Source organism: Trichechus manatus, unplaced genomic scaffold (assembly GCF_000243295.1).
Source record: "Trichechus manatus latirostris isolate Lorelei unplaced genomic scaffold, TriManLat1.0 scaffold00054, whole genome shotgun sequence".
NCBI lineage: Eukaryota > Metazoa > Chordata > Mammalia > Sirenia > Trichechidae > Trichechus > Trichechus manatus.
Genome location: NW_004443990.1, coordinates 12,214,443 through 12,229,056, shown reverse-complemented (window position 1 = coordinate 12,229,056; position 14,614 = coordinate 12,214,443). Strand labels below are relative to the sequence as shown.

The window sequence follows — 14,614 nt, the reverse complement described above, 5'->3', positions numbered from 1 at the left end:
AGGATTTACAACATATAAGAAAATCACACAATACCAGGAATCATGATCCAGCCAAATTGACACATACATTTTTGGGGGGACATAATTCAATCCATGACAAAGACCAAAGAAGAATTGATGCCTTTGAATTATAGTGTTGGTGAAGAATATACCATGGACTGTCAGAAGAACAAGCAAATCTGTATTGGACGAAGTACAGCCAGAATGCTCATTAGAAGCGAGGATGGTGAGACTTCGTCTCACATACTTTGGACATGTTTTTAGGAGGGACCAGTCCCTGGGAAAGGACATTATCCTTGGTAAAATAGAGGGTTGGGGAAAAAGAGGAAGACCATCAAAGAGATGGATTGACACAGTGCCTGCAACAATGGGCTAAAACATAGTGACAATTGTGAGGTTGACGCAGGACCTGGTAGTGTTTCGTTCTGTTGGCAACAGTCTGATATTTGATGACAGGGACTTTAACAAAACATTCTAAACAACCAACCCCAATTACCATATATTTCGAAAAGGTTACAAAGTATTATAGTAATACTTCAGTGGTCATATATATTTGTTAATTAAAATTCAGGAATACCTGAAAATTTTACTGATGAAGACAAAGAACAACTTTAGCGGTTTTTAATAACTTTCACCATTAATAGTTTAATTCTGATCACAGTAGGCTAGAAGCAGATGTTTTATTTTTAGCTAAAAGAATTGAGTTTGTTTTTTTTTTTTTAAAAAAAAGATGAACTCAAAAGAGACCATTTATTTTTAATAGAAGAATTTATAACCAAAAAAGATTGAGCCCCTGATGGCATACTGTTTTAATGTTTCAGCTATAACCATGATTACACTTTCTATAGTAATTCATTCTCATGCATTTAATTGTATTACATATACATCTTTCCAGTCTTTCTCATGCTCTCCTATTTATTGCCTACACAAACTTTCAGTACAATTTCAATCAGTCATCCACAGCAGCCAGATGTAAACCTCTCTTTTGCTAAAATGTAAAGAAATTCAAACTTTTAATAAGGCTTACAAATACCATTCAAAACCAGGGTGCTGCCCATCTGTCTACACTTCCCCAAACAAAAAACAAACAAGGACTCCAACTGTAACACTATTTATAATTTCCCAGATGCGCAATTTTCTCTAGCCCTTTCTCCAGGCAAGTAATATTTGTCTTCTCCCCTCCCTCAGGCTAATTCCTACTAATTCTTTAGGTCTCAGTATGCAAGGGTCAAGGAGCTCTGGTGGTGCAGTGGTTAAGAGAGCTTGGCTGCTAACCAAGAGGTTGGTGGTTTGAACCCACCAGCAGCTCCGTGGGATAAAGGTGTGGCAGTCAGCTTCTATAAAGATTTGTTGTTAGGTGCCATTGAATCAATTCCAGGTGTATTGAACAAATACATTGCTTTTAAGACTTGTTTATAAAATGGAATTTTATATTTGGTGGAGCCATGTTGAACCTATCCAAGGTTGCCAGTAACTTGGAATACCAAAGGAAGCTTTTTATGGTGTCCTACAAGATACAGGATTTTAGCTAAGGTCCCAGGTTTGTGCAAGTCTGTAAAGACGTTTACATGTGACTTCATGATTTGAAGGACAGGCATTCAACTGATACTGGGAAAGCACTGTAACAAAAATAATTCATACAGTATTGATAATATTTGATTAGCTGAAGGGAGAATTACATTGCTTACTGTTGGATTCAGGTAGGTAGAGAAAGATAAAAATCTGTAAAATAGGAAGAGGTCTAAATTGATGACCAGAATTGACAGTGTATGTGTTGAAAGAAGTGAATGCTTAAAAAAAGGACGGTTTTTATTAAAGTGTAAGTCTTAGCATTTCCCAGTTGAATGTTTTATGCTTACTTTACCCCCCTATGTGTTTAAGTCTTCTTGTGTTAAATGCTCTGTCATATAAAGATTGATTCCATTAATATGTTAGGAACTTTATTTTACTAGTTTTCCCTATGAGTTTAGAACTATTAAAGTGTTTTTTTATGAAAGTAAACATTCTTGCTGTAAAAGATGCAGATTTAACGTAGAAGTAAAAAGTGAAAGTCTGTCCTTCTTCCTTTCCCCATCACCAAATCCTCCCCCAAAACAATTTAAAAATTGGTATGTATGTTTCCCCCTTTCCTAATAATTTATAGACATACACATTTATATAAAATATATGTATATTTTCACAACTTTTTCGTATATATTGTGGGAATGTTCCTTGTTGGTACATATGAACTGACCATAATTTAACTGTTTTCTGATGGATATACACGTTGTCTAACATTTTGCCATTGCCAACCAGACAGCAGTGAACATTCTAGTATGTATATCTTTGAGCCACTTGTAGGATAAATTCCTAGAAAGACGACTAGGTTAAAAGAAGGGACATTTTATATTTTCATGGTTGCTGCCAAATTGTTCCTTAGCTTAGCTCTCTGGTGTTGTTTAGAGTGCCATTTTTCCAGCACGGCATTTAACGCCAGATACTGCTTTTATTTTTGACAATTTGTTAAATAATTGTGGGGTCCGAATTGTCTGAAAGATTATAGATGTACACAGTGAAAATAGTATGCTATTTGTCCCTGTCCTTCCTCCTCCAAATAAGAGATTTCTTAAATATTTTTCAAAATTAAATATTAGCATTGGTATTTTATTGCAGTACATTTAAAGTGAATGCAAAGTTTAATAAATTAGGCTTGAATAATTAATGAGTAAATAATGAAATTAAACATTTCATATGAGAATTGAAAGTTTAGAAATAATTTGAAAAAAATTAACAAAGTGTATAGTCTTTTTTAATAAAGTTTGTTTGTAAGAACCGTCTTTAAGTTGCAAAGAATAATCTTTAAAATTAAGTATTAGAAGAACTTCAAAAGGAACATAATAGTATGAAGATACTGAGACATAAGGCTGTAACCTGAAAGTATTGACATAAAACTAAATTTGTGTTGTTTATGAACTTAATTCTTAATGGCCTTTTACAAGAATTTTTAAAGGAAAATACTGAGCCACATTGCTTCAAATGAGTGTTATTTGTGATTTCAACAGTGATTCCAAAATCCTAACCTGTACATTGATTCTGGTCTATAACAGAACAATAAGGATGTAGGGTTTTGTTTTTATTTTTAAGTAACAATTAAAATTTCCCCTTATTCTAGGATGTCTTTCCCATATTTGTTGTTGCTGTTGCAGGGGTGGGTGGGGTAAAAGTAAATAGTAGAAAATGTTGGTAACTCTGTGTCAGTCCTACACAAAATGGAAGAAGTGAATGCTTTAAAAAAGGACAGTTTTTATTAAAGTGTAAGTCTTAGCATTTCCCAGTTAAATGTTTTATGCTTACTTTATCCCCCTATGTGTTTAAGTCTTTTACTGAAGTCTAGGAGTCTAAAAGTCACTAATTTACTTGACTAATATAGTTTAGGAGCCCTGGTGGCAGAGTGGTTAAGTGCTTGGCTGCTAACCAAACGGTTGGCAGTTAAAATCCACCAGCCGCTCTTTGGAAACCCTGTGGGCAGTTCTGCTCTGTCCTATAGGGTCGCTATGAGTCGGAGTTGACTTGATGGCAGCAGGTTTGGTTTTTTTGGTTTAATATAGTTTAACAAATGAAATGATTCTTAACACTTACTAGATTGAAGGATGCATATAGCAAAGAAATGAGTAAATAGTTATCTGGCATCCTTTCTAATACAGTTTTAAAACTGAACAATTAAAAAAGTTAAGTGCCTTTGTTTTTCTTCACTAGGTTTGTAAATATTATCTCTGTGGTTTTTGTCCTGCGGAATTGTTCACAAATACTCGTTCTGATCTTGGTAAGTGAATTTTCTGTATGACTTTGATCAGATTTATGATCTGTGGGTTTTTTTTTTTTTGCTTTTTGTGTGTATATATATGTAATAAGTAATATACGGAGCCCCGGTGGCACAGTGGTTAAGAGCTTGACTGCTAACCAAAAGGTTGGCAGTTTGAATCCTTGAATCTTCTAGCAACTCCTTGCCCAGTGGGACAGTTCTACTCTGTCCATAGGGTCGCCATGAGTGGAATCGACTTGATGGCAATGGGTTTCGTTTGATTTGGTTTTTATATGTATATATTTTAATATTTTATTGTGCTTTAGGTAAAGGTTTACAGAGTGAAATAGTTTCCCATTCAATAATTTGTACACAGAATGTTCCAAGACATTGGTCACAGTCCCCTCAGTATGTCAGCACTCTCCCCATTTCCCCCCTGGGTTCCCTGTTACCTTTAGTCTGGTTTTCCTACTCCTTCCTGCCTTCTTGTCTTTGCTTTTGGGCAGATTTTGCTCTTATGGTCTCATATAATTAACTGTTCTAAGAAGCTGGTTCCTCTTGGGTGTTATTGTTTATTTTGTAGGCCTATCTAGTGTTTCGTTGAAAGGTGGTCTCCAGGCATGGCTTCACTTCCATGGTAGAAGGGTATCTTAGGGCCATGGTCTTGGGGATTCCTCCAGTCTCTACTAGACTAGTAAGTCTGGTCTTTTTTATGGATTTGATTTTTGTTCTACATTTTTCTCCCACTCTGCCTGGGACCCTTTACTGTGATTCTGGTTAGAAAGGTTGTGATTTGTTTTTTAACTGATTCTTTGTAATTCTGAAAATATTTTTTTCCCCTGAGGTTTGCTGATAATTTGCTTCTTGGCTTAGATTTTTGAATGTGTTAATAAATGTCAGTCTGATTAAACATGGTGACTTAATTAAACATACATGTTTATTTCCACTCCCTCCCAAAACCCCACTAAAATGAAAATTTAAAAAACAAAAAAGGTGTAAATGGAAGAAGAGATAACATTAAGATGTCAACAAATTTTTGGAAGATGACAAGTGGATGGAGGAATAACAGCAAACTCAGCAGAGCAGAGAAACCTGTACTCTAAAATCCTGCAGAAGGGGATACTAAACAGAAGCGAGTGTTTGATCAGCAGAACCCTGGACAGGCTCAGAATTTGGAGGCACCAGGTACCATAGAAGGCAGGGTTGAGTTATGGGGCTGAAAAGAAAAGAGATTTGTCTAGTTTAGGGTTTGGCTGGATAATTCTTTGTTGTGGGGAGCTGTCCTGTGCATTATAGGATGTTTAGTAGCATCCCTGGCCTCTACCCACTGGATGCCACTAGCACCCCCCAGTTGTGATGACCAGAAATTTTCCAGACATTGCCAGATGTCCCCTGGAGAACCACTAGTTTAGTTGGTCAGGCTCTCAGGACCTGTGCATCTGGTGATCCTGCCTCCTAACCCCTACACTACTGGAGAATAGAAAGTTGTTTTTTGAGAGATTGGACTAGACAGACTCTAGTTCATCTGAACCACAGAATACAAACTATAATTTGAATGAGTATTTTCTAAGTTCTCCCAATGATGGTATATAACTAGTACCATTTTGGATGCATAAACAGAGAAGTTAATTCATTATGCACAGTGCTTGCCGTAACACATTAGGGACACATTAGAAGAGTCTAGGTACTGGAATTCCAGACACACCACAGGGCAGTAGTACGTAAGAAACGAGGCTGTAAAAGAGATAAAATAGTCTATATTCTTAATAGTGGGGTTTTCCTGTCCCCTTCCTCTGCCCTGTTCCTAGAAGGATATACAGTCAGATGTTTTTCCCCAGGCAGAAGATATGAGGATTCTTCTCTAGAGAAAGTGAACAGACAGTTCCAGAAATGATCCACAGGTACTGACCCTTAGGAGTCTCTTAAAAGAAAGTCTTAATGCCTCATTTTCCTATGGTAAAGCCCAGTAGTTGACAAATGCTGCCTATGCATACCAACTTCCTGTCAGATTTTAGGTGTGTCTTTTAAAAATCAATTGCCAGCCAAGGAATGCCAGCCAGCCGTTTGAAGAAAACCTTCAACGTGAAAGATTATCCAAAACCAACAGAAAAAAAGAATTTAGTGGAATTAGAGATAATATGGAAAGCAGAAGAAAACATTTTTTTTAAGTCTTAACTGAATTTAATATCTTTGAGAGATATAAGATACTGTGTCAGAAAGAATAGGATGCCATAAAAAGGGAACTTTTAAGCAACTAGAAAGAACTCTTAGAAATTAGGACTAGAGAAATCTGAAATAAAATCAGAGGAAAGGTTTGAAAATAAAATCAAGGAAATTTGCGGAACGTTGACAATAGGACAGAAAGATTAAAATTAAAAAAATGAGAGGATCAGTCCAGGGGCTCTAATATCTGATTGAGTTGCCAGTAGAGACAACAGAAGGGAGGAAATTATCAAAGAAATACCGTAAGAAAAATATTTTGTAGACTGAAAGCCACCAGTCTAAATTAAGTGGATCTTTCAAATGCTCAGTACAATGAATGAAAAAAGATCCACAAAAAGGCACACGACTGTGCAATTTCAGATTACCATGGATAAGGGTGGGGGGCAGATCACAGGATTATGAATCAGAATGGCCTCAGACTTGTGAGTAGCAACATGGAATCTTGAAGACATTGGAGAAATACCCTCAGGGTGGAATTAGAGATAACTGAGTGAAAATACAGATATAGTTTACCTAGGTTATCTGTGTAGCCAGACATCAATGTGTGAGGTTGAAAAAGACATTTTCAAACATGCAAGGTCTCGACATGGACCTTTTCTCAGGAAACTCCACCAAAACACGGGCATAAACCAAGAAGGAGAAAAACGAGCTCCAGCGAACTGCATCCAATTCAGAGCAGAAAAGACATTTCTCAGGATGATGACTATATAGCAAGCTTAGAAAATAAGCAGCCCACTTTAAAGCAGGACAGAAGGCTTACGAAAAATGATTCTCTGAAATATTTTGAGTCTTGAGACAAGTTAGTATTGAGATAGTTTTTATAGCTGAGTTGCAGTGGTTGAGAAGAATTTGCATATATATAGAAAATGAAAAAAATAAAGGTAATATTAATTCCAAGAAAAGTATGAAGTATATCAGACATGTCATCATAGTGTACTTTTTGTTTGGCTGGACAGTGAAAAGTAACTTGCTTAGTCAAAATATAAACACAATATTGATTTAAGGTAAAATCCTGATGTCTAAGATTATAGGAAAAAGCAAAATAAGCCTAGAATTTAGAAATACAGAGGTAAATTCCGGAACAAACAGCCAAAAGAGTTGAAATTATCGCTTCTAGTCTTGTAGTATTTGACTTTATATGCAGGTGCTTGAAATTAATAAAATGTCAGCGATGGTTCAGACCAGTGATCTACCCGCATCACAGTGTTCTTTAGTGGCAATAAGAAATAGTTTTCTCTTTTCTTCCTCTGTTCCTCTTTGTTTTTTTCTTTTTCTCTTACCATAACGATGATTATAAGGATGGTGCAGGACCGGGCAGTGTTTCATTCTGTTGTACATAAGGTCGCTATGAGTCGGTACCGACTCAACAGCACCTGCCAGCAACTTACCGTATAGTTGCTCTCCATTACATTGACCTTGAAGACTGAGGAGACCAATTTTCATGTGCTTGCTTGGGCGCATTTCTTCACTATTAAGTAGTAGTAATTTAGGTGTCTACAGACTACTCAGTGGTAAAATGGATCTTTTTCCTTTTTAAAAATAAAAAAATACCCTTTTTTTTTTTTGTGGCAAGAGAAAAGGTTGTTAATACCACATGTATTGTATATATTCATATTTCTCATTCTTTATCTTCCAGGTCCATGTGAAAAAATTCATGATGAAAATTTACGAAAACAGTACGTTGTTGATTTTTTTATTTTACTTGTCATTTGGTTAAGAAGGGATAAAGGTTGAAAAAAATAACAAGTCAATATGAAATGAATGCTAGAGATCCTCTCCACTGGCTAGGGGTGGGAGGAAAGTTATGTGGCTTCAGTAAGGTGAGCCCCAATTTTATAGATAAGACTTGTCCTGGGTTCAGGGTCACAGTCCAGCATAGTAGGGGGGTGTTCAAGCCCCTAGATTTGCCTGATTGTAAAATCTATGTTCTTAACCAAACATAGTGCCATAGTCCTTTCCCTTCACTAGGATGAGGGGCAACCAGAAGTTCACTTTATATATACCTACTTTACTCTTCAGCCAAAAATTGAGACTAGTTAAGATAGAATATATGAGTTGTAATGTTTGTTTATTTTCATTTTTATCAGGTATGAGAAGAGTTCTCGTTTTATGAAAGTTGGCTACGAGAGAGATTTTCTGCGATACTTACAGAGCTTGCTTGCAGAGGTAGAACGTAGAATTAGACGAGGCCATGCTCGTTTGGCACTGTCTCAAAACCAGCAGTCCTCTGGGGTAGGTATGAAATGAATATACAGGCTTTTGTAAAGTGTTCCTGTTCTCTGAAGACCCAGAGACGTCCCATATATTTTGAAGTTTGTCATCCTTATTCATTACTTTGTGTTCTTTTAGAATGATTTTTAAAATGCTTTTTTTTTCAGTCTTTATTAGTAATCATAAGATTTTATTCTTAAATATTAGTAATTGATGAAATAATTAACAGAAATTAAAGAAAAATGAGTTACTAGTGGGTAAACATTTTAATTATTAGATACAGATATTACGTATGGTATGTGAGAGTTTGAATATTTATCTTTGTTTTTACTTGTTGATAACACATTTTGTTGTCTTTAATAGGCAGCTGGCCCAACAGGCAAAAATGAAGAAAAAATTCAAGTTCTAACAGACAAAATTGATGTACTCCTGCAGCAGGTGAGAATTATGTACATTAATGTCAGAAAATACTTGAACAGACACTTAACCAAAGAAGATACAAGGATGGCAAATAAATATGAAAAGATGCTCAACATTGTTACTCATTAGGGAAATACAAATTAAAACCACAGTGGGATACCAATTTTACACCTAATAGAATGGTAGAAATTAAAGACTGTCCATACCAAGTATTGGTGAGGATGTAGGGCAGCTAAAACTATTGTACACCACTGGTGGGAATGTAAAATGGTGCAACCACTTTGGAAAGACGTTTATATGTCTCTTTAAAAGTTAAAAATGCTCTACTAGCCATTCCAAATTCTGGGTATTTAGAAACATGAAAGCATATGTCTATACAAAGAATTGTATATCAGTGTTTGTAGCCGCTTTATTTATAATTGGGGGGAATAAAAACAACCAAACTGGAAGCAACCCAAATGTCCGTCAACCATGAATGGATCAACAAATTGTGGTGTATGTGTGCAATACCACAATACTGAATACTACTAAGGAATAAAGGTGTACAAACTGTATGATTCCATTTGTAGAAAATGTAAACTATAGCGAGAGAAAGCAGGTCAGTTGTTGCCTGGGTTGGGGTTGGGAGCAGTACTACAAAGGGATATGAGGAAACTTTTTAAGGTGGAGGATGTGTTCATTATCTAGATGGTTATGATTTCATGGGTTTAGGCATATATCAAAACTTACCAGACTGTGCGCTTTAAAGATACGCAGCTTATTGTGTGTCAGTTTTACTTCAGTAAAGCTATTAAAACATCAAAAGGGTTAATTAAACCCAATGGGGCTTCAGAAAACGAAACAAAACCAGGCAAACAAAATCCCAGAACAACCATTACATGCAAGTGAAGGTTGAGAAATAAAGAAAATACTTGGGATAATTTGGTTAGAAAGGAGTGTTGACTGCTCTTTTATCCTCTAGATTGAAGAACTAGGATCTGAGGGAAAGGTGGAAGAAGCCCAGGGAATGATGAAATTAGTTGAACAGTTAAAAGAGGAAAGAGAATTACTTAGATCCACAACCTCGGTGAGTAACAATCTCATTTTAAATTGCCCAGCCTGTTCACTGAGAATTACTTGGGACCTATTACGATGCAAGCAACCTTTGAAAACAATTTAATGATTAATGCCCTTAATCAGGGATCAGTAAATACTTCAGGTTTGCAGGCCATAGGTCCCTGGCAATTACTGAGTTCTACTGTTGTGTCATTGCAGCTATGGTCAATACCTAAACAAATGGGTGTAGCTGTATGTCAGGAAAACTTTATTTACAAAAATAAGCCTCTGGCTGTTGGTGTGCCAGCCCCTCCCTTATGAGTATTAATTGAGGCTTTTTTTTTTTTTTTTTTTTTTTTTAAAAAACAGTAAATTAGTTAGCACATATTTACCTTAGTTCAAATTTGGTACACTCTTAATTATCTTCTGCCTTCTTAGCTGTTTTAATTAGAGAATACCATATATACATTTTGGATATTGATGGTAGAATAAGATTGGTCGTTGGTCCTCAGGTATTGAATTGAGTATGTTAAGATTATGCTTAATAAGTTCAGTTACGTAATGATTTTTTTAAAATAATATGGAGGCCACACCTTTAGCCTGTTGGTCCTAAGGAGTGAATTCAGGCTAAAATAGCTTTCTGAAAGACGTCTGTCATAAATGTTAAGTACTTTTGGGGGATTTGTTTGTTCTCTTCTCAGATATTCTTACGATAACCAACTTACTGTTTCAGACAATTGAAAGTTTTGCTGCCCAAGAAAAACAAATGGAAGTGTGTGAAGTGTGTGGAGCCTTTTTGATAGTAGGAGATGCTCAGTCCCGGGTAGATGATCATTTGATGGGAAAGCAACACATGGGCTATGCCAAAATTAAAGCTACTGTAGAAGAATTAAAAGTAAGTTTCTTCTAACATACTATAGCTAAAAATTGGTCACATGGGGATAGAAACCTCTTGATACTTTGCTGATACATATGTGATTATTTGAAGCCTTGATAATTCCTGGCACAGCACTTCATTTTCTTCAGTCTTAAGTGCCAGCAATTTGGGAGGAAGAATATTGCTGAGAGGATTTGGTCAAGTAATGATAATCTTGTGTACATACATGGTGTTGGAATTTCTACATTCCCCTTTTATGGCACTAAATTTTGTAAGTTGGTACAAATTGCTTCATATTAGGTGACCTTTGTTTGACAGTGTCTTTGAGATTATAGTTGTATAAAAATCCAACTTGATTTCCTTAGGAAAAGTTAAGAAAAAGAACCGAAGATCCTGATCGTGATGAGCGTTTAAAAAAGGAGAAGCAAGAACGAGAAGAAAGAGAGAAAGAGCGGGAGAGAGAAAGGGAAGAAAGAGAAAGGAAAAGAAGAAGAGAAGAGGAAGAAAGAGAAAAAGAAAGGGCTCGTGACAGAGAAAGAAGAAAGAGAAGTCGTTCCCGAAGTAGGCACTCAAGCCGAACTTCTGACCGAAGATGCAGCAGATCTCGGGACCACAAGAGATCACGAAGCCGAGAAAGAAGGCGAAGCAGGTATGTAAAACATTTAAGAAAGTGCCTGGCACATAGTGAGTGCATAGTAAATGGTAGTGGTAATTATTAGTGTCATTCCTTGGAATGGAAACTCTTAAATGGAGTTAAACATACTAGCATGGAGTATGAGAATACGATGAGTGAGTCAGTGAATGAGTCTGTCTCCAGAGCAAGTTCTTTGCTCTTTTACCAGCCTAAGGAGGTTTGACACTGTCTTGTTAGGGAAGGCAGTGTACCGGATGGTCTCAAACGTATCTCTTCTCACTGATTCTAAGACGGCTTTTAAATTATAAATTATTTCGGGTAAGGTTTCCTTTGAACAACATCAAGCATAATATAAGAATTAAAATATGTAACTATTTTAAAGCGTGAGAATATGAAATTAGCTTTACTGTTTAATTAGAATTGTGATTAAAGAAGAGTCTTAAAGAGTGCAGAGATAACTATATTAACGCAATTTTAGATAAATTGAATTTAAGAAGGAATTTCAGTAATTTTCAGTTCTTGAAATTTTAATTAATTATTGAAAGTCTTAAATTCTTTTTTTTTTAAATTGTGCTTTAAGTGAAAGTTTACAATTCAGGTTAGTCTCTCATACAGAAATTTATTATACATACATTGCTTTGTCACCCTGTACTGTGACAGCACACTCTTTCTCCACCCCGGGTTTCCCGTGTCCATTCAACCAGCTCCTGACCCTCTCTGCCGTCTCATCTCGCCTCTGGACAGGAGCTGCCCATTTAGTCTCATGTATCTACCTGAGCTAAGAAGCACACTCTTCACAAGTATCATTTTATGTCCCATAGTCCAGTCTAATCTTTGTCTGAAGAGTTGGCCTTGGGAATGGTTTCAGTTTTGGGCTACCAGAGTCCAGGGGCTGTGTCTTCTGGGGTCCCTCCAGTCTCAATCAAACCATTAAGTCTGGTCTTTCTACTAGAATTTGAGTTCTGCACCCCACTTTTCTTCTGCTCCATCAGGGACTTTCTGTTGTGTTCCCTGCCAGGGCAGTCATTGCGGGTAGCCGGGCACCATCTAGTTCTTCTAGTCTGAGGCTGATGAAGTCTCTGGTTTTTGTGGCCCCTTCTGTCTCTTGGGCTAATATGAAAGTCTTAAATTTTTAAGAATTGAAAATATAAATGTGTTGTACTAGTAGATTCTATTAATTTGCCTCTTAAGGGTAAGTTTTGCTTAATCTTGTTAATTATTCAACAGTATATAATTTTTCAAGGCTTTTTCTCATTGTTATACCAGCTGAAGTTGCTTTTCTTTTGTTTTAAATTATTAAGAAGTAGAGATCGACGAAGAAGCAGAAGCCATGATAGATCAGAGAGAAAACATAGATCTCGAAGTCGAGATCGAAGAAGATCAAAAAGCCGGGATCGAAAATCATATAAGCATAGGAGCAAAAGTCGGGACAGAGAACAAGATAGGAAATCCAAGGAAAAAGGTTAGTTTACATGATAATTTAATTCATTAATTGACTGTATTTTTCATATTCTTTTCTCCCCACTCAGTTTTTTCCATCATGGGCAAAGTTCCTTTTCCTTTTAGACCCCTTCAAGCAATACTCTTTTTTCAGTCATTTAGTAGGAGAAATGAGACAAGCATTCTTTCTCCCCTCCTGCTCTCATTTGTAAGAATGACAGTTGATCTGGTATTTTCTTAGAACACTTTAAAATCACATCCTTCAGTTCATAACCTGGATCAGCTAGATTCTTCCATGTATTGCATTACTTTTCAGTGTTATTAGGCTGTAGAATTTTAGTACCTTGGCTATTGGATACATTTTTTTTTTTTTCCTAATCAGTAGCTCCGTGTTCCATAATATGTCTTACAAAGCAAATGTACTTCGTTGCATTGATCCTCAAGTATAGCATTCAGTTTAGTAATTAACTTCTAAATTGCCAGAAGTTGAACATGTGTCTTAGCCATGTTTCCTGTTGAATCAACATGCTCTTCCTGCTCTTTTTCCTTTGGTTTTCTGTGGCTTCCCAGTAGCTGGTTTACTGTACCATTAGCACTATTAATGCACTTTTTTCATTTTCTCTTTAGCATTGTTTTGCAAGGGTATCCTCATCTTTTAACTTAACTTTCCTTAGCCTTCAAAGATATTGTAATTCTTTGAATCATTAGGATCTCCTTTCTGCATTTTCATTTGTTTTCTTCAGATTCTTTTAGCATCTGTCTTTTTATATTGACCATATTGTTCTGCTTTGCATGGTTTTTAGGAATGAGAGAAAGGGCCTGTCGCTAATTTTTTTGGTTCTCCTTATTCCATCCTGTTCTACATATCTGTGTCCATGTGTGATCACCAGCATAATATACGTGCTGCTGTTTGAGTTCATTAAACTTCTCTTTTATGTGGTACTCAGTATCTTCTTTTGTAGAAGTATCTTAGTGCCTCGGATTTTTCCTAGACTGAGTTGGAGAACTACTAGCATAAACAGTGGACATATTTTTTGGTTTTCTGCTTTTATTTTTCCCTAAATAAATGTACCTTCTCTTTTTAAAGTACTTGTTTTACATATATTGGCCTTTTTTACAACATGGAGCAAATGGAAACAAGGATGACTTTAAAAACTTACTGTCACAAGCCTTAGTATTTGCCATGTAAGTTCAGAAATTGCTATAAAAAGAGCTGCTTTTACATTAGTTTTAAGAAAGTTTCACCTAATCTTTTTTGCAAGTCTTTCTGTATGTGTCTTTGAGGTGGAGGGCCCGCTCAAGAGCCACATAGCACATAGGACTGTCAGAGATCAAATTAGTGACTTCTGCTTTGAGTCATTTTTTTAATTTTATAATCCTATTTTTACTTTAGTTGCTATTTTCTATATCATCACTTCTGTCACTTAAAATAGTTGGATTGGTTCTTAGGGAAAAAAGCTAGGTAGCCTTCATAATGATCTGTAATCAAAGTTGAGGAGTAAATGGCACTGGCCTAACTAAAAACAAGCATATTTGTGTAATTTCTGGATGGAGCACAAAGTTGTCCTGAAGTATTTACCTGTAATCCTGATTGTAATGATGACATCACAGAACTTAATAAAACTTTTGTTTAAGCAAAATAAGCAGAATTGTGTTTAGACTGTGCCCATGGACAGACAGGGATTTTCATGGTGAGATTTGGAGGAAGGAGAGAAGACTTGACACAAAAAACTTTGTGTCAGGCTCATCTTGAAAGATTGTGTATGCCATTATAGATTTAATCTTAAACCTTGGGATTTCTTTTAGAAATGATGCAATTTACTGGCTTTTGAAAATGCCCTGTAGCTATTCAGGCAGTCCTAAGTATATAAGTGACTGAAGGCCTGGATGTTTGGGGCCAGATACGAGCAGTAGCAGGTACTTGATAATGGCAGATGAGTAAACAAGTTCTCTGCTCCAGATGATGTGATGGAAGCAGTTTATCTAATTCCAC

At 36.1% G+C, this 14,614-nt stretch overlaps 1 protein-coding gene across 9 annotated transcripts in view; it reads left to right on the top strand.

The window, feature by feature from the left end:
* LUC7L3 (LUC7 like 3 pre-mRNA splicing factor) overlaps positions 1-14,614 on the top strand; it is a 28,601-nt gene that overhangs the window by 6,697 nt on the left and 7,290 nt on the right. For 5 of the 9 annotated variants that reach the window (XM_023732759.1, XM_023732761.1, XM_023732760.1 and 2 more), the window contains exons 2-9: positions 3,736-3,802; positions 7,641-7,680; positions 8,092-8,236; positions 8,579-8,653; positions 9,597-9,701; positions 10,404-10,565; positions 10,913-11,196; positions 12,483-12,643. In XM_023732759.1, coding sequence (XP_023588527.1) covers positions 3,736-3,802; positions 7,641-7,680; positions 8,092-8,236; positions 8,579-8,653; positions 9,597-9,701; positions 10,404-10,565; positions 10,913-11,196; positions 12,483-12,643 — 1,039 coding nt within the window. The other 4 variants (XM_023732762.1, XM_023732763.1, XM_023732764.1 and 1 more) reach the window with 4 other exon arrangements.